The 25,407-nt window shown below is 38.3% G+C and overlaps 1 protein-coding gene across 1 annotated transcript in view; it reads right to left on the reverse strand.

Moving 5' to 3' along the window:
* The window catches only part of MAN1A1 (mannosidase alpha class 1A member 1), a 137,899-nt gene that overhangs the window by 25,020 nt on the left and 87,472 nt on the right, over nt 1–25,407 (reverse strand). The window contains exons 6-7 of the mRNA XM_068184355.1: nt 4,418–4,541; nt 2,063–2,156 (exon numbers count right to left, since the gene is read on the reverse strand). Coding sequence (XP_068040456.1) covers nt 2,063–2,156; nt 4,418–4,541 — 218 coding nt within the window. The remainder of the gene's footprint in view (nt 1–2,062; nt 2,157–4,417; nt 4,542–25,407) is intronic.

Here is a 25,407-nt window from a genome sequence, read left to right on the forward strand (position 1 = left end):
CTCTCCAACCTGTTGAGGTCCTGCTGAAGCGCTGCCCAGAACCCTGGAATATCAGCCGTTCCAAGTCTTCAGTGAACTTGCTGAGGAGGCATCTCCCCTTCATCCAAGTAAGTGATGGATAAGTTAAACAATAGTGGGCCCAGTATTGACCTGTGGGGACACCACCAGTGACAGGCTTCCAACCAGACCCTGTGTCACTGATCATGACCCTCTGGGATCTGCTGTTCAGCCAGTTCTCAATCACCTCACTGTCCACTCATCCAGGCCACACTTCCTGAGTTTGCCTACGAGAATCTTGTGACAGTGTCGAAAGCCTTACTGAACTCAGTATCCACTGCTCTCCCCTCATCCATCCAGGTAGCTGCCACATCACAGAAGGCAATTGGGCTGGTCAAGAGGGATTTACCTTTAGTGAACCAAAGCTGACTACTCTTGATCAACTTCTTGTCATCCATATGGAGAGAGATGGCCTCTAGAATGAGGTTCTCCACCACCTTTCCAGGGACTGAGGTAAGGCTGATGGGTCAGTAGTTCCCTGGATCGTCCTCTGTGCTCTTTTTGAAGACTGGGGTGATGCATTTTTTTTTCCAGTCCTCAGGCACATCTCCTGAACTCCACAACCTTTCAAAGATGATCATGAGCACCTCACTATTGTGCCTGTGAGCTCTCTCAGCATTCATGGATGCATCCCATCAGGTCCCATGGGCTTGTGAATATAAAGTTTGCCTAGATGTTCTCTAACACAATCCTTTTTGACCAAGGGAAAGTCTTCCTTCCAACATTCCCTTACTTTAGGTGATCCCTCCAACCTGACAGGCCTTTGTGCACATTCTCATTTCCCCAGTCCTCAGATTCCAGGGCCTCATAACTATTGTATGAGGACACCTGGGAAGATGAGGTATATTGGGAGGGAATTCTTCTGCTAGCCTGAGCACAAACCTGTTTCTGCTCCCCTCTGTCTTCTACTTCTGCCTGGTGGAGAGTGGGTAGGGGATCCATTGCTTCTCATGAAGTGGATGGTGGGTGGGTGCACTTGTCTGAGGCATGGAAGAGAGCAGACACTTGTCTTTGCCTTCGTGAAAATTATCTATTCAGACTGTGGCCAGTCCCATAAGGAGTCCAGAACCTCATTTTCCCCTTAGCTACATCCTAAACAAACTCATATTAACAAACGTCTCCAAGTTCTTTCCCTCTGTTGCAATGCCCAACCAGCTCACACACTGATAATCTACAGGCCCAGCTAATCTGCCCATATCTTTTCAGACCATGACTTGTTTTCATTCAATAATGTAAGGAAGAAAAAACAGAAAGACAGAGTTGCATGAATAGGATGGTGGCAGACTGAACCTAAGCAGGAAAAGTGGAAAAAGCAGTAAGGTCTCTAGAATCATGACCCTGCATGCTGTGCAGACTTTGAACATGTTGTGGAGATCAGAGAATGCAATGCACAAGAAAAGGCTCAGTCATCATGAAGGGGCTAAGGAATTCAAGTATTTTATAGTCTTTTCCTTCTAATTTTGGTATCTTCAGTAATGGTTCCAAGGGGATTAATGTCATGACACATTTCTGTTTAGTTTGCTTCCTCAGTTGGTGGCATTAAATTTCAACAGAAATCACAGCTGGTATTAACTGGAAAGACTTGTCTTATTACTTTTTTTTCCTTCAGTGGTGTCACGCAACTCCGAAAATTTGGCATTTGATTCAGACAAGCTGATAATGTTCCCTTATACAGCTACTTCAGAGAGCACTTTAGATTTTTGAATAAGAGACTTCTGTAGTCCACAAATTCCTTTCCCAAGTTATACATATTCATACATTTCCCTGCTTCCACAAGTCATACTGAAAGCTCAGAAAAAGTATATTAAAATATAGCAAGTAAAATTATTATTTTTATATTTGCAGTATTTTTACATTTTATAGAACCTCAGATATAAAGTGAGTTTCTGTATGTTATAAAAGTTCTTTTTATATAAAAAACACATAACAGTGACTGAAAGAAGTTAATGACTGCAAAGAGAATGCTGATAGACAGATCATAGTAGCAAAGACTTCAGCTACTTACGCTGGCCCCACTGGCCACTGCTGGGATTCAGGTAGTTGGGGTAAAGGCCCTCTGGTTTATCCAGGCGATTTAGAACTTTTCGGATATTCATTACCTAGTGGAAGGTACAAAACACTGAGCACTTATCCATTTTCCTCACAAAATACAGGAGTCTAAATATGCCTATAAATAACCCCCCTGATCTTACTCAACACACACACCCGAACACCTCTGTGCAATCATATCACTATTGAAAAAGCTGGTATCATGCAAACAAGTTCCTGAAAACCTCTGGAATTTCTCCGTCATTTGTCAGCCATGAAACAACACAAGAGGAGCAAGCTCCAAAGTTCAGGACTTGCCATGCAGAGTATCCCCCTCCTCCACAGGATACTGAAATTCACTGAGGCTATTTGCCTTAACTAAGCTCAGCTACATCAGCATTTATATTCCTTGTATACCTAAATCAGAAATGCTATTAAATATTAAGCTTATCACCTAGTTCGGATGTGGAAGTGCTCTGTAAAGGAGTTTTGCCTGGAAAAGAGAGCACGGGTGGAACTGACTGTGCTTTACACAACCAGCTTGCCCAGCAGGGACCCCTGAGCGCTCTGCTGGCACTGCTAAGGAGCTCACTACAAATGAGATGCCCGGGGAAACAATTACAGTCCAGATGCTCAGCAGCTGGAGCCATCCAGCAGCACAATCCATGGCAGAGCACATGAAATGAGTTATACTGAATTTTAGGATTCACAGAAAAACAAATGTAGCAGCTTGGAAGAATGAGGACCCTGAGCACTGCAGGCCAGAAATTGTAACATAAAGGTACTGACAGCTTCATTATAAACCCCTGAGTGCCTAGAGACCCAGTGAAGTGGCTACTGAAAAAGCAGATAACTTATACCAAGCTGCAGAAGGATTTATGCTGTGGTACACAAACTGCCTCCTGCATTTTGACACTACTCATTGCCCAAATGCAGGTTGCAATGAGTCCTAGACCTCAATTAATGAGTTCTTCTATGAATACATCCATGCAAAGCTTATTCCAGTGTTTCTTCTTTATCAAGTGCACCAGCCCTGGAACGGTTTGTCTCTGAGGGCTTTGGAATTGTACTCTATAAAGAGTTTTAAGAATAGCTTACATAAACAGATTTCCAGCATCTTGCAGCTAGAGCACGATGCCACTGTGTAGAAGAACCACAGGCTAGGACTTTTAAGATACACACATTCATTGTCTCTTAGTAGAACAGATGTTATGCATTAAATTACCATAGATGCCACAAGATAATTAACTTACGTTGAAAATTTGTTTCTGCCTATTCCTCAGTGCTGCCACCCCCTACCCATCCACTCCCCTTCTCCAGTTCAAATTTAAGAGAAACTGTCCTTAAATTTACCCTAAATACATGAAAATTGCTAAGAGTTTGCTTCACAAAATTTATTACAATGCTGACAATAGTATTGCAGCAAAGCCATTCAGTTCTTACCCAATAATAATTTTAGATTTGACTATTGCTTTTAGACCTACTGCTAAACATTTGGAGTCTCATCAATAATTAGATTATTAAGTTGATAATATCAGCTTTAGGTAACACAGGGTGGCTGCAGTAAGAATACAAAATCAAAACAAGTGTACCTGTTATTAGGAAATAAAAAGAAGATAAATTATTAAAGTGTATTATAAAGAACAGGACTTGCTGGCTATTAGTACATCAAAAAGCAAAGCAAAATTGTTCAGGTGGGAGTTGAGGGAAAGAGGACTTCTTTCCATGGCTCATGTATGTAAGTATCATGTATATAAGGCTCATGTATATAAAAGTATCCAGAAGACAATGTTATCAAATTTTGGAAGAAATAGTATGCACAACAACTGCTTTGTCTAAGGATGTAATTTTTTTTTTCCTTCCCCAAAGAGAGATCCAAGTATATTTCTTATAGGTCAGTGCAATGGAAGGGCTTTCTGACCTCACTGACAGCAGTCATATTATAGAGCATTTTGAAGAGTAAACTTGTTGAAATCACCATGGTGCTTTGATTTCTCTAGGCATCAGTTATTATCCCGAATATAATGTCAGGTTTTGTTTACACCCCATTAAGTAAAGAACTGAAGAAAGCTGTAGAGTCTGATTGCTTAATGTGATACTAATGTAGAAGATAAACAGAAATTAAATGTTTTATGGGGCCATATACAAGAACATACATCAGAATAATTTTGGAAAAGACTTTTGACTTTTTAATACAAAAATGTGCCAGGGTAATTAGGGAAAATGTGACAAATGCTTACAGCTGAGGAAAATCCAAATCTCTCCCCATTTATATCAGTCTCTCAATAAGTGATTTATCTTTTACAACATGATTTTGACAGAGCAGTCTAACCTTTTCAGCAAAGACAGGGTTTCCAGACAGGTAGCTCAAATGTACAAACTCCAGATGCAAAGTCCCAAATTCTGCCAAAATGCTGCTTCCACCAGAGGCCCATGGCCAATTTCGACCGATTCCACTAAGATGAGGGGAAGAGAAAGACAGAAAATAATCATGAGCATCTATAAGGCAATGCTAATAAAATGTAATAGGCAGGACCTATACCGTTATCATGAGAAGATAATTAATCTAAAATGTACTTAGTATGTGTGTAAGGAGCCATGCTTCAACAGCCTTCCATTATTTCCCCACAGGACCTTGAATTACTTCAGTCCAGCTCTGCTTAGGCTGTACAGTTCCTTGCAACATCCCAATCCTTTAGCTCACAAATGTCTCCATCACACTTATCACTGTAAGTGTTTCATTGCAAGATAGCATGTTTAAAGACATGACAAAAAACCCACTGATTGTAAGAAAGCATTCTCATACTTTACCTCTTTTCCCCTGTACTTAACACAACACTCTCCAATTCTAACTCTAATTTCTGCAGTACTATGGTTTATTAACTTAAATTAATGCATATATACAGGATAAGCTTTTAGTTAAAAGTATTACATGCAGCATATACTTCCTAATGCATGACACTTTGATAGGGTAAGATAAGTATGTATTTTCTGTCTGGGCACTTGTACCAGGATGAGTAACTTCAGTTTTAATTACAACCTAAAGATACTTTGCAGCAAAATTAATCCTAGGATTTGTATTGAGCATAGAGAAAAGCACATTTATTACTAAATCCCACTAGAAACTAACGCTGCTTGAGACTCAGGACAGCAAGTCTACTAAAGTTATATTACATAAAGGTGAAGTTTTTTTCACCCTTCAAATTTCCAGCAGCAATATTCAGGAAAAAAACCCCTGAAATTAAAGAAAAGCTAGCTTCTGGAGCACCTAGGTGAAGAATGACATATTAGATTGGCTTATTATTAGGATGAATGTTATGCAAAATACACTTATTAGGTACTGGAATGCCTTCCACATTTCCAAGTTGTAAAGAGCATTAAACACAAACACATCTGTATATAAATAAAATTTTAGTTTTACTTTTATGCACAAGCAGCCACTACAGTCATTAATTAGCAGTTGCAAACCATGAAAATACTTCCTGTGTTCTTCCTGTGTTAAACTGTGACTCAAAAAACCCCAAACCAGCAAAAACCCCATGATTTCCAATGATGGAAGTTCTCAGATACATTAAAATCTCTTCTCAAAAGATCATCTATAACTGAAGTTTAACCAATGCATGGAAATTAAGACTCCATTAAGTCACTCTCCCTGCTAGCTACATCAAATGATATTTTGAGGCTTCTGCCAGACATACAAAATAAAACCAAGCCATCAAACTTCAAAAGCAAAGAAAAGGCACAGAGAGCACAAAGGAAAGAGATCAGATAAGGCTCCCCTGGTTGACCATAAAGATGCAAGAGGCTGGGACATATGTAATTCCTCTGATGTAAATAATTGCCCAAAAAGTGTTGCTAATCTTCACAGCTGCAGACCAAAATCTGCACAATGAAATCAGGGTACTGCAAAGATGCATGCACAATCCCAATTTGATATGGTATTTATGTGACTGAAACAGAAACCAAGTTTTATGGTATGTTAATATCTCATTTTAAGATCTATCTTACAAAGATTAGTGTACTTTTGACAGAGTGAAGAGAAACCCACACCTGCTTTAGAAGCTGTCTGCACTTCAATCTACTGTGGCTTGGAATTTTTTTGAATGGAAATGTAAAAGCATCAGATCTTACAGAAAACAGTATTAAGGTAAGTACAAGCAGATAACAGATAACATGTCTGGAAACCTGTTCTCTACAGTCTGAAGAACTTACAGACTGGTTATTCACCCAAGAACAGACCCCATCTCTGGTACACACCATCTCAAGTTCTAACTGCTAACTTACACATGAAAATATTTTATCCTGTTTCCAAATCACCCAGATTAAAAGAGCTGACATAAAGCTCACAGGAAAAAAAAAACAAAAAAAAAAAAAAAACAAAAAAAAAAAAACAAAAAAAAAAAAACCCCACAAAAGACCCTCAGAATTTAAAAAAGTTACTATGTTGTGGTACAAATGGAAAAAGCACACATGCTGTTTTCTATAAAGTTTCTCAATCAATCTCAAAGTGAAAACATTGAGCTGTTCCTGCAGCAAGGCATCAACCAAAATTGACAGAAAACGTAATAGAGTTCCTACTTGCACTCCACCCCAGTGTCTGCTGATATCAATACAACCTGCCAGAACACTTTGATGTAGTGTGTTTTGTTAACAAGGAAAATTTCCAAACCCAGCTGTCAAACGGTTTTCTGCATGCAGCAATGCACTTTGCCAGGAGTGGATGATTCTTCTTGTTTAAGATGGTTTGAAAATTACAAACTTGCATTCGTTGATCTTAATGCAAAAAATAAGTAGAAAGAAACATCAGTGTTACATCTTATGTACTATTTAATGCAGTTTTCATTTTTTTCAGTTGGCATCAATGTAGTTCTGGTAAATCTGCAAAATAACAAGGCTATGTGTTGGTTTAGCCTCAGATTCAAGATCTGTCACTGAAAAGTTCATTTCAATAAGTGGTAGTACCCACAATTTGCACTTCAGTCCCTCAACTATTTTTTATACAACCTTCAGCTATGGGTGTCTGGTATTTTCTCATACCATAGAATGGCCTGGGTTGAAAGGGACAGTAAAAATCATCTGGTTCCAACCCCTCTGCCATGAGCTGGGACAGCTTTCACAGGTTGCTCAAAGCCCTGTCCCACCTGGCCTTGAACACTTCATGCCACAGCTTCTCTGAGTAGCCGATTTCAGCGTCTCCCCACCCTCACATAAAAAAAAAAATTCTTCCTGGTATCTAATCTAAACCTAATCTCTTTTAGTTTAAAGCCATTCCCACTTGTCCTATCACTACCTGCCCTTGTCAAAGTTCCTCTCAGCTCTCTTGCAGATCCCTTTAGCGGGGAAGGCTGCTGTGAGGTCTCTCCAAACACTTCTGCAGGTTGAACAGCCCAATTCTCTCAACATGTCTTCACAGGAGGGGTGTTCCAGGCAACTGATCATCTTCATAGGATATATTTTATCTTTGGAAGCAACGGAACAGGTAAGTTTTCTATATTCCCTCACACTAACTGAACAGCCACGGTACTGCTTCTGATTCCATTTAACTTCATCCTTATTTATCAGTTGCATTCCTTTGTCTTGCTTTCTTTTGTAACTTTGCCACTGAATTTTTCAGTTTTTCTTATGTGGATACACACTACAACCTGCACTAAGTGTCAGTCATGTACTGACATTAGAGTTAGAAACAAAACTCCTACTATACACTCCAGGAAGGAAAGAGGGAAGGAGACACACTGCTCAAACTACTTTGAAGATCCAGACAAGTACTAAAATATCTTCAGTTTATAGGTTACTATTTTAACCTATCTGAAATCACTGTGTCTAAAATAGTATATTTTACACTGCATAAAACACACAAAAATTTTCTGTACCATATTCAGAGAACTTTAGGACTTATTGTAAGTTTTATTATGTAAGTAAGACAAATTTGAAGTGAGAATCTGGATCAGAGAAGTCTAATATTTTGATTTATAATATTTGTCACTGATTTTATAAATTTTGTTTCCAAACACTGAGTGCCACAGAATCTGAAAACTGGTGTTTGTAATTCTACTGTCATCATTCTTGGGAAACATGAGCCTGATTGACCTGGGCTGCTGGTAACTCAATTCAGTATTTTTCCAGCAGATCATTGTTGGTTCATCTGTAGTTAAGAACAGAAAGTATGGGATCACTAAGTCTTCTAAAATGTACAGAGTGTACCAAGAGAGGGAACCACAGAGGAAATATAAATATTCAAAGGTTGCTTTTTTAAAAATTACTGAAATTCAGAAGCACAACCATATTTAAAAGAGTTTTAAAAAATTATACTACATCCCCAATATATGTAAGGCAGCAGCTAATTTTCAACTGAAAGGAAAAGCGAATCCTCAGGGAAACTGCACAAATACTTCAAAGGGTCAAAACACTTATCAAAATTCTTGTCATCAGTGAGCAGAACTGTTTGTCTCTGCAGACAACTTGTTTATTATACCCCGACCTTTCCTGGAGGATGCCAGGACAACTCTGCAAGCTGGAGGCAGAGCAAGAAGTCAGAATTTCAATATTTAATGCAAAATGCACCAGCACAACAGGATAGTCAGTATCCTCCTGCAGATTTAGCCAGGAAAAAGGTGAAAGGCCAGAATAAAAAAGACACAGCAGCAACAATGTGATGCGTACAAGTACTGCTGTTGAGAAAGGTTTTAGAATTAAATATGAAAATAAGTCCCAACAGCCCCTTTGGTCTTTACTGAAGCTGATTTTTTTTCTCTAAGAAACTACCCTGCGATTGTGGATGAAAATGTGAAATGCTATGACAGAGAAATCACTGAGAGGGGTCCAGTGAAATTCACCAGAGCTGGGGCAGGCAGGCAGTTGGTACTTCCAACAGTGCTCAGGGGCCAAGGAGGATGTGCCTGGAAAACACAGATTGTGACTGGAACTGCTTAGGCTTAATCCTGTTTTAAGAGGATTTCTGCAGGAGCAGAGTGGTGCCCAGCCCAGTCCTCAGAACCTGGCTTACGTCCCTCCACACCAGCTGTCACTCAGACACCCAGGAGAGAGAGACACCTTTCCAAATGGAGGTCAAGATGCAGGCAGAGGGTGTTGCAATGGACACACAAACTTTCCTACAGCTTTCCCTTTCCAGCACCCCAGGATGCACTTCATGTTTCTCCTTGAGTCTCAACCCCCAAGCAAACATGCTTTGAAACCAGAAATAATGTAGACTTATCAGGGCTTTTTTTGTTTAAGAAAACCACAAATCATCCCCCACTTTTTTCCCCAAAGGAAAGCTGTGGTCCCCAGACAATTTTGAAAGCACAGTATGATTGCTTTTCCATGTTTTAGTCTTAAAATTATGACCACATGCCATTTGGCTGCACAGCTGAAACCCCACACTGTAATTCAGCAGCCATGCTGTGTGCCAGCTACAGGTCTGGCCACGAGAGAAGGTGGGGAAATGTGAGAGCTCTGCAACTCCAGCAGGGGTGTTCTTGGAAATTCATCTCTTTGGGGCTCCCCAAAGTACAGGGATAATCAGTACAGGGAGATAACAGAATTAAATCACTTCACAGAGAAGATTAAACTGAAGATGGAGTCTTTCCTGTTACAGAGTAAACCCATGGAGACCAGTCTCCTACATTTACCATTTGCCAGGTGCCCAAATATCAAAATTTCAATTAGCTTCACAGGTACCAGATGGGTTTTTAAACTCTCTACAGGCTAATACACATAACAAAAGGGAGGACTGGAGATAAACACTCTGTAATGTTATATTTTAAAATCTTTAATTACAGAAAAGATTTTTCCTAGCTCACAATTTATCTTTAATGATTTTTTAGGAACTAGATGATTTTTAAGGTCTGTTCCAATCCAAACCATTCTACAATTTTGTATTTCAATCCAGTTATAACAATCTCCAAGGGTACAGTCCATTTTGGTAGAATTGCTCATTATTCCTATGTCTTCTTTTTGTAAAATGTCAGCATAAATACAGAGTGTCCAGTCACAGCATTTCTAATGAAGTGTTTATATATTGCAAAAGCCTTCAGTCTATACACTGCCAAAGACTTTGGTGTATTTCTTGTCTGTCACTACTGGTCTTTCATAATATTTTATTTTAATTAAATCAACTCAGTCTCCTTAGAACAAATGAAGAAAGGTCAGAAAACCATCAGGTTTTTCATTTACATACTCGGTATCTGTTTTTGATGTTAAACAAAATATATTCAAAAAAATGAAGTTGCTATAGAGCCACAGATGGCACAAAATACATCAAAATGCTAAATAAAACTTAATTGCTTTTAGAAATTCCTAGGCAAATCATTGAACTCAAACCCCAACAATTAATATGTTCTAAATATACACATACACTCAACATAAAAATAAGCAAATACTGGGCAAAAAATATTTTATGGATACTCCAGTGGCATCCTCTGGGAGAGTACTCTAGGATAACCCTGCTTGAGCAGGGAGGTTGGACCAGATGATTGATCCACTGTGGTCCCTTCCAACCATACCCATACTGTGATCCCTTAGGAAAGGGAGACAAGTGGCAGCCAAAAGGATGATTCTCAGAGGCCATTTTTATAGATTATCTAATGTTTTATGCATTATTTAGCATTGCCACATCTGAAAATACTTTCATAAGAAAAACTTTTTGATTGCCCTGAATGGAACCATTTGTTAATGAGTCACAAAAAAAAAAAAAAAAAAAAAAAAAAAAAAAAAAAAGAAAAAAAAAAAAGAGTGGCTTCTCTTCCCAGAAACCAATCCTGATCATTAGACACACATTTCTTCCTAACAACTTGCTGAGAGACTAAATCCAATACCACAGACCACACTGGGGGAGTTAAAGGATGAGTTAAAACTTCTTAGAAGAGGTTCCCTTTAAACTCCTGAGCTACATCTTTCTCCTTTTAGTACTGCAGCTAACTAAGAATGCTAATAAATTATGCTGTATGATTTGAGTTTTAATTAGAGATTAATATTTTAAAGCAAAATTAAAACCAAACCCAACTATGAAGTACACAGGCAATGCTTGCTTAAAGTTTCAATTGCTCTATTTGATAAATTAAATGCTAAAAATATATTTTTTTAATTTACTTCTTTCTCCCCCATCCCCAGAAATACAATATACAGGCTCTTGGTTTAAGGGCCTGTCTTCACAAGCACTGAAATTGATGATTTATTTGTTAATGCTTCAAAGGTGTTTAATGTGTTTTTGTTTTTCCCCTAACTGGCAAATCATCCTTACCCTTGTTTGAGAGTAGAAAGAAAAGTACAGAAATCCCATGTTTGCACACACCACTGGCACTCACTCAACTTTTCCACCCAAATCTTGTGTCGGGAGCTGCCAAGGCAGGGTCAAGCCAGGAAACCTGTGACAGGACTAGCACAGTAACTGCATATTTCTAGCCCTAGCAGCAAGTGTGAATATCTTCCTATCCAACTTCCAGTAAATGACAGTTAACGTTTTGCAGGCTTAAGTGGTCCCAGAATCACCCAAGGCATCCAGACTCCTGCTGGAGCTCTGACTTTTCCACAGTATCCCTTCTCTGAGACAGGAAAATGATTATAATCTGGTCAAGCACCTCTCATTCACTGTCTCGACAGCTGGAGACAGCTGAAAAAGAAAATGAAAATCAGCCAGCTAGCCTGCAGGGTGGTTTTTGATGTCTGTTTTATTTCTCTTTGTAAGGAGCATAGCGTAGGCAAATTCTAACAGCTGGTTAGTTTTTCAGCTGTGACAATAAACGTGTTAACTGCTGCCCTTGCCCCACTGCCCAGCTGGCAGCTTCCTGCTCAGCCCAGCTGCCCTCTCTGAAACTGCTATCAGCTCTTACCTGGAGAGATGATCTTTAGGGATGCTGACTTAGCAGGAGGAGGCAGACAGTGAATTAGTACCATCAACAACCCCAGGAGGAAGACTAACTCAAGTGGTTACTCAATTTTATGGGGTGACAGGGAATAAAAAAGATTTCCACATATGTCTACAATGTCAGAGAAAACATGAATAAGTTTTACTGCAACAAGTGAGATAATGAAGAGGTATAGCCTCAGAGCTAATATTAGTCTGAGAACATCAGTTTTGTCTATTTGCCTATTCGTATGCAGTGTCAGCATTAATATATGCTGATTTCCTGGCCACTTCAGTGATGCCAGTGCAGGAGATGCATCCATTTGTATTGGAGACACAAGCACGTCATCATCTGTCTGGAAATGAGAGCAGGAAAATCAGATTGCTGGGGCTAACTGTTCATCATTTGGGAAACTACCAGCGCAGCCCACAAAAGATGCTAATATGAAACAGATTTTAAAACAAGATCCCTGCTTTTCTCCATGAAGTTCATCAGGTCCTTCAAAGGCAATGTTTATAGTTAGGTTTTCCAAGAAGAAAAGTTACCCTCGTCCCATTTTTGCCTTTTATCCTTATAAGGAAACACAGCCAGAGACCTCTAAAGCTGACAGTGGTCACTGTCTCTTTACTGTACTTTCAGGCAAAAGAGTAAAATGTTCCAATGTTATCCAGTGGACTGATCTTCACCAAGGTGACCACCCAACAGGCAATTTCTCTTGAAATTGGACAGAACAACAACACAGACTGAAGAGCACTATTAATGTAAAAGCAGAAGGTGAGCAGGAGGTACATGAAGTACAAAGTTTCCAGTACCTGCCTGTGCTATGGCCTCTGCCAGGACAATTCCCCACCTCCCTGAAGGGCCAGTCAGCGGTGGTGAACACAGTGAACGCAAGAGAGCTCTGTCTGCTCCATGTTCAAGTCATTCTACATGAAACTCCACTAAATATTCTCTGTGGTGAAAGGTATCTGCTCATGATTAGGTCAGAGTAGTGATGGCTCCTGGGGAACACTTACATGAGAGGACACTACAGTGAATGGAAACAGCAGGCATGGAGCAGGAGGAGCCAAGATCCAGGTGGAGACCAAAATGCCAGAGAGAACCAAGGCAAAGAGGACACAATCTCATCTGCCTCTGGAGAGCAGCAGGTAATAAGCAAAGGCCAGTGAAACTGCCTTTGGGAAGACCATGCTTTACTGTATGCATTGAAGTCTGACAGCTGCTGAGACTAAAAATAAATCAGCTCCTCCATGGGCTCCAAAAACAACCAGATACCATCGTATACTTCTTTTGTGGTCTGATACATGGTTTTTGGACATCTAGATCTAGTGATAATGTGTCTATTGACACTTAAAATAATCAGAATATCTTATTTTTACAAAACAGTCCATCCAGACTGTTGGGCTGCTTTGTTTACATCAAATTCCTCTAACATTTCTCTGTGGAAAAAGACTGAATTTCTTTAGGATTTTACAGGCAGGATTCGTACAACCCTTTCCTTATGGCTGTCTGCCCCATGGTGCTCTAAGGGGGCATCAAAGTGGAACTGGCACTCTGTGGCAAACCAACAGAGCACTACATTTACATGCACACGTGGAGAAAGGGAGAGACAATTAGTCAGGCATTACATGATTTGAAATATCAATATGACACAAGTAAAGTGTTTAAATGTAATTTTCAGTGTCACCGTCTAAAATTGTACTAAAACTGCACTTGTTACCATAATAATTTCTGATAAAAGTTATCTGAGCACAGCACAGACCTACATGTCTCCCACAACACACTAATGAATAAACTAAAAAAATTGTGCTTCCTATTACTTTATATACTAAGGTTTAATTAATCAATTCCAAAGGCTAAAAAAGCAAGAGGGAATAGAACACAAGAGAGCAACGCCAGAGATAATAAGTATTAGCATGGACTACTTTTAATCAGGTCCCCAAAGAGAAGTGAAAATAACAGGAAATAAAAATAATGAATGGAATTGCACAGTTCTGCCATCCATGTGATAAGTTAAGACAGAATAAAAGAAGGTGGTATTAGAATGAAATTCCCTGCTGTAGAAAGTGTTGTAACTCAGTGCTACTGACAGTCAAAAACCCTACAAAACCAAACCCAAAGAAAAAACATCCTAAGCAAAGCAAGAAAAAACTAACTCCGGCTTCTGAGAGGCAGATTCACTGGGCAGGAAAATAATTAACAATTTTGGAAGAATCTATGAGAAACACCATTTATCTCTGTTCTTGTACTCTCTACCATGCCTTTTAATACTAGAAGACAAACTAACTATATAAGCTTAAAGCTTATTTTAGAACTTCACATTTCACATTAAGATTGCTTGCTGCTTTAAAACTACTGTAGCCATGGCATTTGGCACTTCTGATATACTTTAGTCAGTACATCCCTCTGTAAGGCTCTGCTTCCAGTTCTACACCACTTTTACAACGTTCAACTTTTAGATTATCCTTTTTTTTTCTCCTGAGGATTTGCTATAAATCCCTGCTCCACCCTGGTTAGTTAATTAACTTCTGACTTCAGTTAGTTTCTATCCCACATCCAATTTCCTTTACTAATAACTGATGTTAAAGTTCCACTAAATTGTTCTTTTGCTATATCAGTTGCATTTTCCAAGTGCAAAGAAATGTTATTAACTTCCTCTGTCTGTAAACTTGTTATGAGGATGAGTATTAAGCAGTTTGCATTTGGATGTGACTAGGTAACATAGAAATAGGGTGGAGAATTGGTGCTAAACCCAGAACTTCCCTATTTCTTGTTCTTTTGCTTGATGTGTTTGTTGGGCCATTTTTTTTTTTTTGGCTGCTGTGTTCTTTTCTGGTACCACAACTCTCTTCTTACTCTTCCAGTCAATTCCAGATATTCCAGATATTCAATTCCAATTCCTAGATATTCTTTCTTTTACTGCCAGTCACTGGAGATCAAGTTGTCTCCACACATCCTCAAGTGAAGGCAATGAGACGAGTTTGCCTGGTGGAAATCCTGCAACAGCAGTCTCCTCCAATTCAGACTAAGATTCACAACCCAGTCAAGGGTATTAATGTACTGAAACATTGTGAAAACAATGGTTTCTCTATCAGAAGGGCTGTATCAGTTTTTCAAGAAAAGCCACTACTGATCTTCTGGACAGGACAAAATCCCAGTATTTGATCTTTTCAGTTACATGAGGACTTAAAAGAACAGGTAAAGATTCAAAGCATCAAAGCACAGATGGCAAGTGACAGCTATATGTAATTTCTCTGCCACTAATTTCCACTTTCCCACTTCCTAGCACTAATTTTTCAACACACTAAATAATCCTAATCTCAGTCTCAGTCATTTAAAATATATCTGTATCACTCTTGTCTTTACAGTTCATATTCATTCCTTAACATCAGACAGTAAATCTAAAAAGTGGATTTAATCTTCTTCTCCTCTGAACTCAATTAGCTCGTATTACCTTCTCGTGTCACAAAAATATTTTATGTGGGTTCACAGTCATTCAGGTTAAAGTCTTTCAAAGCATCTAGTCACATTTATTGTGCTTGATGCTGCATGTGGTGCCATTAAATGCTTGAAACATAGAATCAAAATCATTGCACTAACGGCATGGCACCGTTATTAAAAATAATGGGCTGACAAGTTGCAAAGGTCCGTTTCAAGCTGTTTTGTAGCTCCCAGTCATTGCAAGGAGCCTACATCAAAGGCTTGCTGACTGACAGTCAATTATTTCTCCTTCTAATACAGCTGCTGGATCAACAGTGGTTTCACATACTGGACAGCTTGTCACAGGACCTGCAGCTGTGATATTCATCAGATATTAACATTAACTTAACAAATACTGTAAATTACATTTGCATATGGATTTGTGGGTATGTGTATCAATCTAAACATGTACAATATAGAGACACCACTGTTGTTGAGGGAAACTTCTCTTCAGTATCTGCTGTCACAGATGCTGTGACAGCTGTATGAAACTCTACTGAAATGGCCTTCTGGTTCACTGAAAGGGACAGCTTCCCTAGATTAAAAAAACTTAAGCAGTCTTTTTCAGACTAGTGTTGTGAAAGACATAATCTGTTTTGACAAATGCTTTAAGAAAAGTATAAATGTCCTCTTCTTCCAGTCTGCTTGAATCATCTTGTTTCTCCTTACCCACACATTGCTGTGTCATAAAAATCCATTTGTTCTGGGATCAGATAAACATTTATTTTGTTCAATGTCAGTCACTAAGGCCTTGATCCTTACTCACAGCCAATAGAAAGACTTGTGGTCGCTTCAATAGGAACTGATTGAGCATTAAAATCCTGTAACTGTCATTAAAACTGCTGCAGAGACAATAAATTAATATGAATGCAGGGAATCCCTCCAGCCTGCAGACTGAAACACCTGTACCACTGTATAAATTCTTTCTATTAACACTATTCCGATTCAGGGACTGAGAGCTGGTTCTCTTTCTAAAATCAGTGATACAAAATAAAAAAGTTTATTTTCCCAGCAAATGACATATTTTCTTATGCACAGTTTCATCCTTCAATGCCTACTAACCACATAAAAATAAAATTGAAGTAAATATTTTAAAGAAGTACTTACATGAAATTTACATTTTCCTCATCTTTATACATTTATAGAAGATATATTTATTCAGTATAATCCTGGCAATTTAAAAATAAAGGGCCATCCCTATTTTTCTCAAAATGAAATTAGTTTCAGGCACTAAGCTAGAGGAAGTTATACACTGTATTTATCAGATTCTGATTCTGAATGTTATGCTTTTGCTCTGTGTTTAATAAACACTGTATTAGATTTTATTTGCTCACTTTTTATAAGTGAATCAAGCTCATTATTGTTTGCATTATCACAGAAAATCAACCAATGGCTAAAATATGATTGAATTAATTAATTAAGGTAAGAGCAAAAAATTTTTTTACTGCATAGCAGGCAAATGAAAAAAAAACCAAACCCACAAAGAAACCAAAAAATGACACATAATGTAATACACATCTGATTTTTTACCTGAGGAAATAAGACTATTCCATGTTTCCTGTGATAAGAATTTCCATTACCACTTAATCAACTGTGTTCTACCTAACCCTGAACTTCATCAGTAATCTCTTTATTATTACTTCAAGCAACAAATACTTTTACACAGCTGTTGTTCATCTTACAGGGGAGCTATTTACAAGAAACCAATGATGCTGACAAGGCACAGCAAAATACAGCTTAATTCCCACATATGCACTAAAAAGTCTGATCCAGGACAATTTGAATATGTCATAAAGAAAAGCTGAACACTAAAAAAAAAGGACAAACATTACCTTAAAAACTCAGGAAAGCCAGATTAGTCAAGATTCATATTTTTAAAGAAAAAATCATTTTGTTCCATAATCTTTTTGCAGTATTAAATTACAACAATACCTCACTACAGTAAATATCTTCAAGAAGGAAAGAAGTTTTCCACCCAATTACTTAATAATCCAATAGAGCTGAAAAAGGCTTAAAGACATTTGTTACTTTGGTAGAGCAGAAAATGAGAAGTACCAAACATTTCTTCTAAAGTACTTAAAATACATAATCACAATCAATGCACTAATACCCATGGCCACACTTAAGATATTCCTTGGAGGATTTTGTAAACCAGATTATCAGATAATAAAGGACCTGGCATCGAGTAGTCAAATAATCTTTTCTTAACAGTAATGGGATTTTAATCAATACAATGAAAATAATATAATAAATGATGGAGTGAACTAAGTATGAAGATATTACTATTTAAAGTAATAGAACAAAAAGACTCAGGAAAAAAACCCACACTTCTGTAACTCTGCTGAAGACATTATGTATACTTTTTGTTCCTGTACGAGCACATAGAGTTTCACTAATCACCTTGAAAAAGCTTCTGCATATTAACAACATGCAGAGGGAAAGTACATTGCTATTTTTCTTTTATAAATTATCAATGAGAACAATGATGATACAGTTTTATAAAGCATTTAAGAAAATTGGGTTTCTGTCCCAATTCCAGCAAAACATTTGGTCAAAGGTTTTAAATGTTTTTTGTAATCCCTCACTGGTCGTGATGGCTTTAGTAAAAGAATCAGGATTTCAAGCTTTTTTTTTTCATTCCTGCCCTTTTTTTTTTCTTTTTTCTTTTCTCTATTCCCAGCTGTAGACTGGAATAATATAGCATGGAGTATCTTGCAAGAATTGTCACATAAGAAGTACCATATTTGTTTTTCCAGTGCAATGAAGATCATGTCTGGAATGCAGTATGTTCTGGATAGATATGGCATACTGGTTTGGTTTTTTTGACACTCCTGAAAGATAATGTCAGAGATAAATAAGTACTTGTGGTAATGTGCACAATTGTCTTTTCAGTACCAGAGAGACCTTGAACTCAAAAGCCACCAAAATAAACTATCTTTAGGTCTATTATGAGTAACTTCTTGACACATTACATTACATATTTGGAAATATGAGAGCAACACACACGCCCAAGTCAAAGTGATCAGAATAAATAAAAAAATTGAGATGACTGCCCTTTCTCACTCCTGCCTCTTTCAGGAAGGCAGATTTCCAAAGGGTATCTTCAAGGGCCAGCAATCAGACACCAAATTTTCTTTGATGTGTGGGTGAATGCAGGGATGGAATATAGAAGGCCAGGCTCCCTTCTCCTCCCTAAGAGGCAAGCATGAAGAACCACCTCTGCTACAGCTGTGGTCTCTGTGGAGAGCAACAGGTCTTTTTCTAATAGTCTGAAGTACCTAAGACATGTTTAGTCAATTCATGACCAATTAACAACAAACAAATCTGTGTCACAAACAAAATTTACTCATAAGTAGTCTTTTGTGAACTTGTACTAATGAAATTCTCAAATGCCAGTAAACCTTAACCATACAACAGGCTGAATATTCAAATGACATATTTAAACCTTCAAAGACAAGCCCAAAAGATATGCGCTATTAAAACAATGCTGACAAAGTTAGTTAAGCAAAACTCAATTAATTTACAAAGGGAATTCTGGGTAAAAGATAAAGAAAACAGTTCATTTATGGCCTCAGTAGAACACTGTGGCATGATTTGAAACAACACTGCTGAAAGACTGGAAGTTCTAATGCCTGTTAGAAAATGTTCATTTGAAAATAATTAAATTCAAAATGATACATTTTAAAATCTTTGTTCCAGTAGATTTCATCACCTAGAGAGGTTGCTGTATGACATGAAATGGGCAACCTGAAAGGTCAACTGGAAAGAGTGTCAGAGTTGCTGCACCACCAACCACCATTTGCTGGGATGTATTTAAAACACACGAGCCTCTCCACAGCTCAGAATTGAATCAAGACATTTACATTAATGGGCCTTTGAATTTTCTTATACTACACAGAAATTGCACAACATGAGCACCATTACAAGATATATAGCATATGGATACCATTAAAGCTCAATTATAAGGAATACTTCCTCATTTATTTCTCTAAGCACTACTCCAAGGAATGTAGCAGCAGTTTCACAGATGTCAAGTGGAAATAGCAGCCTTTCATTTAATTTGCTGAAAGATTGCTCCCTCCTATTAACTAATTTCCTCCTAAAGATGTGTCACTGTTATAACAATAAAAACGTCATTTTAACATGAAGTTTAAACCAGTGAAGGCAAATTGCTGGAACAAACTACTTAGCTGCCTTGCTAACCTCTTTTTATTTCCTTCTCAATAGGTCTCAAACTAGCCCATCATTGTACAAGTCTCATTTTGTATTTACCCTCTGCTATATGGATTCCTTCAGCAACATGCATGCATTTTACTACTGCTTGTTTAATATAAAACAACAGACTATTCTGGAAGTCTTTTAAAATGATATCCAGTCATACCACATCCTCTAAGCCAGGTCTACTCAGTTAGGTTATGGTGTACTACAGTGTCAAGGTCTGCTCATTAAAAAGAAGGAAACACAAGGACACTCAGTTTTTTATGTGAGATTAGAGAGAGAACACCACATATTTTGGGTGTTGGCTAGGTGCATCCACTTAACACTTAGAAGAGAGTCCACATCTGCCTATTGGATAAGAAGTCAGGCTGAATGCTTTCTGCAAAATAAAGACATGTTAGTGAGCTCCTACTCTTTCCTGTCCTTACAAAAGTCAGTCTGTAGTGAGCTATAAGTCAGTCAAGGCAGAACACAATCACCAAAGTGTTGCTCATTGGGTTACTCATTTTTAAGGTTGATTTGCCAGGCATTAACTCTACTTGCTTTACTACTTACTTGCTACTATAATAATTCCAAAATTATATGGCAATATTAGGGGGAAAAAACCCAGCAGAGTCGGCCTACACAGCATCAAATTGGCCCTGCACTCTTCAACATCTTCATAAATGACTTGGACATACATCTGGAAGGGATACTAAGCAAGTCTGCAGATGATACAAAACTGGGAGGAGCTGTTGCCTCCCTTGAGGGGACAGAGGCCCAGAGAGAGACCTTGACAAATCAGAAGGTTGGGCAATCACCAACCATATGCAGTTCCAGAAGGGAAAGTGCTGGAATCTGTACCAGGGATGGGGCAACCCTGGATGTATGGACAGACTGGAGAATGTTATCCTGGAAAGCAGTGCTGGAAAGAGACCTGGGGGTTCTGGTCAATGGCAAGTGGAACATGAGTCAGCAGTGCCCTGGCAGCCAGGAGAGCCAACCCTGTCCTGGGGTGCATCAGGCACAGCATCACCAACCAGGGAAGGGAGGGAATCGTCCCACTCTGCTCTGAGCTGGGGCGGCCTCACCTCGAGTACTGGGGGCAGTTTGGGTGCCACAACAGAGAAAAGACATTGAGCCATTCGAGTGTGTCCAAAGAAGGGCAATGAGGATGGTGAAGGGCCTTCAGGTGAAGCCACATGAGGAGTGGCTGCGGTCACTTGGTCTGTTCAGCCTGGAGAAGAGGAAACTGAAGGGACATCTCACCACAGTCTTCAGCTTTATTGTGAGGGGAAGAGGAGGGGCAGACACTGATCTCTTCTCTGTGGTGACCAGTGACAGGACCCAAGGGAATGGCCTGACAGAAAAATTGAAGTTTTGCAGTTAAGATTCCGTATCTTTTAATGCTGTGAGGAAAAACCTCAGATAGCTACAAAAAGCCTTGAGGAATTCATATACATGACTGAATTTGGAGGAGCTTTTGGACATTAGTACCCATGTCAGTTCTGCAACCACCAATTTTCTCAGCACATCTGAATAAGACAGCACTGGATATAATTTAGGGTTATATTTTATCCTACATATCTATGAACTAATTCTTTAATGTGTACTCTTTGTCAGCTGTAATATCTTGTATTACATGAAAGCACAGAAAAAAGTGCAGCTGATCTAACTGAAAGTCACAGTGTGATCAAACTGATTTACAGTGCTGGACTGCCTACTCCACCACAGAATGACTTCAAAGAATACATAAGACACCTAAAAATACCTCTTTCTCCAAAGAGCTGCATGTCAGGTAACTACTTTTGTTTTGCCATGTGCAAACTGAGCTTTATTACTGCAAATGCTCATGAAAATTGTATTACATTGGTAACTTCACAGAAAACCATTAGCAAATTTGAAAATAAAACAATATAGAAATGTAGGATATTGACAAAATGGTTTGAAGCAGATTCAAGCCATTCAATTATTCGAACAATTCAAATATGAATTATTTGCAACCATGTGTCTAAAGAGAAAGAAAGCCAAATTCACTATATTCTTTATTCATTTGATTTGTTCAATAGATCTAGTGCAATAAACTGCAGTGCTGCCCATTTGTTAATACTGAAGTGCAAGCTAGTTTATTCAATTAATTTTTTTGATAAGAAGAACAAAATTCTTCAGTGTTGCGGCACATTTCAGGGGGGGACTCCCCGGGGGTGTCTCTGGGTGGGGGCCCCCTAGGCTGTGAGTTTGCTGGTAGCAGCAGGCAGGCAAGGAGACTCGCACATGGCTTCCGAGGGTGCTCATTAGATGAGGGTTTATTGGGGGTCCTACCCCCAGGAGACAGCTTGGTTTCTGAGGGAGAGGGGGGAAAGGGGAATGAGGGGGGGAAAGGGGAGTGAAGGGGGAAACTGGCACACTTAACAGGGAGATTCAAAGTGGGCGCAGAACAGATTGGGCAATGGGATTACAGACACAGGATACTGCAGGGGAGGATCACAGGCTTGGAATAAACCATACATTTTCCAGGGGTGAGACAGAGCATACCATTCAACTAAAATATAACACCACACTTCAGGGTCCTAAAAACACTGATATGCCACTGGCTGTGAAACACAAATCAATAACCAGCATAAGATGGTTACCACCACCATGCATTATTCACAGTCATTAAGGTCAACCACAAACCTCAGACAATTTGCAAGTTCCATACTTAGTGTTTGATTTTTTGTGATTGTTTTGTATGTTTGTTTTGTTTTTTGTATCTGAGAGTTATGCATAAAGCAAAACTGACATGTGATCTTCATGAATTTTATTCTCTTCCAATAAACCAACAAAATTTCCAAGTAGGTCCTTTCTAAAATTCCAAGGCTGTTATTTGATTAGAGCCTCAGTAACTCACTTCCCCCCTCCCCCTTGTATATTTTCTTGTCATTATAGAGCAGTCAAATCTTTTAATTTCTGCTTAAAATATTTGATTTGGCTAGCTCTCTGCTCAGATTGAGCTGGATCAAATAAAAGATATAGACGGCTTCGCTTTACTTAGTTATCCAAAACCAGGTTTGTGATCCCCACGTGGCTTGAGAACAAGCAGGTCAACAGTGCCCAACAAATATCCACTTTTAGGCACTTTTGCATTTACTCACAAAACACAGCAAAGCATGTGGGGAAGACTGGGAGAGACACTTAAGAAGTTCAACTCCTGAGCTGAACTAACCTGCTAATGAAGACACCCACATTGATTTCTTGATCTTACTCCTCCATAAGCCCTTCGGCATAACCTGCCCACTATTCACCTATCAGTAATATCCGATTTGGACTCTCTAGCTAATGCTTTCTTTTAAAGGGATCAATAACCTAGGGAGGAAAAGCACATGTCTGAGAAGTGAGAAACCCAAGCCCGCTGAATTCCTGGAGAATGTCTCAAGTACTAGGAGAAAAGCTCTTCTGGCAAATGTTGTCCATTTTCTGTTGAAATTTAGTCACAAAAGAAGTGAAAGGACAAGATTCACTGAACTGAAAACTCCTGGCTTTTGGTCTCCCAGAACACCTTCTTTAATGCATTCCTAATGAAAACTTAAGAACAAAATTCCTGAAAAAAGACAAGCAAATTCCCTAGAAGTCTTACGTAAATAAATCAGGTGGTTTTAACTATCTGTTCACTGACAGTGTAAGGATACTGAATAGGTTTAGACCATCGTCAATGTCTGATCTACACAGATGCTTTGTGCTTCTTCCCAATCACTTGTTAAAAATAAGATTAAATATAAATCATACTGAGAAGATTACAATTCTTAATAGATTTTAGTAGATCAGGTTTGATAGTTGCAAAACCATGCGGTCTGCTTAAAAGCATTTTCTCTTATCAGTTTTGCTGCTAGGATCCTGGCTGTAATTTCTGTTCAGTATAGTCTAATTTCCTAATAGACAAGAGGCTCTGAGCATGGGGTGACCCACAATAACCTTCACGCCTCATAAAGAAAGCAAGAAGGGCACAATTACTCTCCCCCTCAAGTCACCTTGTCATGCTAATTCAACACACCTAGGTAATTTATATTTTCTCCTTGCATTTCTGAAAAACATATAGGATAGGTTATGAAAAATGCAGACTAGTATGACCATTACAGTAATTGCATTGGTTACATTTATTAATTTGTCAAAATTAAGTTAATAAGAGTTTTAGTAACATCATTATATTTCTTTTTTAGTTTTGAAAGTTATTATCATAAGAACTCTATTTAATTGGAAGCATCTCAATTTACAGGCTATATTAAATTCTCAGTAGCATTTTAAGCCACTTCAACATATGCAGGTCAATGACCAGTAATCACCGTTTCATACAACTGCTTCAGAAAAAATTTCAGGACAACACTGGAAAAGAATGATAGATGGTTCTAAAAATTACAACTGATCCCCAGTTCTGAAAGATAAAGCTGAACTTCAGCTCATGTTATTATGGTAAAAGGCCATATCCAACATCTATTCTGTTAAAATCACTCTGAAATGCTGAAGATTATAAAAATCTGAGCAAGGATTAGAGAACAGTTGTCTACCTTAAAACGGATGATGATAATTTGTGAGGACTGCCAAATTACTGAAATGCACTAACTGCACTCATGCACAGCTGCACATTAATTACTAGATTAGAAAGTTATAATTAATTTTCTTAATATCACTACACTGCTTTTCTTCCTTGAGTTAATAAAAACAGATTGCAATCAATCTTTGTTAATTCATGCTGCAGAAAATGACTGCCATAGCTATTTCCATACACGAAGAACACTGCATGCACAGCTCTTGCACTAATACCCTGCCTAGAAGCTGAATCTTCTGACATTTTAATGAAGTGTTGTAATAAGGCTAATAAATTATAAATTATAATTTGATGTAGCGTAGTTGGTATAAAAACCACAAAAGCTTAAAAATGAATTCTTAAAGAATCTTCTTAATGACAAAAATTCCAAGTGGATACCATGTACCAAGGTATTTTGAACAGGAAACAGGGTTTACACTCATAGGTGCATTGTTGAAAACCTTCACTGCTGAGACTTGTAAAATTTCTTTATCGACTGACTTTGTCATTAGAAATCATCAAAAGTGCTCCAGGCCCTTGCATATATTGCATGAAATTTTGAGAACTAGTAAAGGAAAACAACTTTATAGATATATATGGTAAAGTTCATCAAACTTCTCATCAAGAGCATTCAATTCTAAATACAGCAAAGATAATTAAAACAACATTCAAAGAGCATATATTCCCCTATCTGTGTCCATGTCTGCGTTAGTAACAAAAGGTGTTTATATAAGATGGAAGGGATTATTCATCCAAAGTCAATGCACCATTTTTTCATTTTCCATTAAGCCCAAAAGTTGGCTTATTTCTCCAGCCTCATTACTGCTTAAAATGTGCATTTTTTCCCTCTCTCTCCTCACTTTCCTTCCTTTGTAAAAGATGAGTGTGGAAATATGAGAATTATGACATTGTAGCATCCAAAGTGTGGTGGCCTATTCTATTTTGATCTAATATAAGTCTTCACATGGTCAGCTTAAGTGTGAAAGAAAGAAAGGGAAGAGCAAATGTCAGCAACAAACAAAGGTTGACAATATTTGTTATTTGGGTGTTTGTGATTTTTCATGTTCATGAAGTCTTCTGGGGAATGGTAAAGAGAAAGTAATTTTGTATTTGTGAAAGACTAGAGATAAGAAAAGGCATTTTAAGAGCGTATATAGCCTTCAGCAGCAAAGGCAGGCACAAGCTTTTTATTATATATTTTTTTCTCACAAGCTTCCCTAGAGATGCTGAATTGCCAATTTG

This window comes from Anomalospiza imberbis, chromosome 3, assembly GCF_031753505.1.
Source record: "Anomalospiza imberbis isolate Cuckoo-Finch-1a 21T00152 chromosome 3, ASM3175350v1, whole genome shotgun sequence".
NCBI lineage: Eukaryota > Metazoa > Chordata > Aves > Passeriformes > Viduidae > Anomalospiza > Anomalospiza imberbis.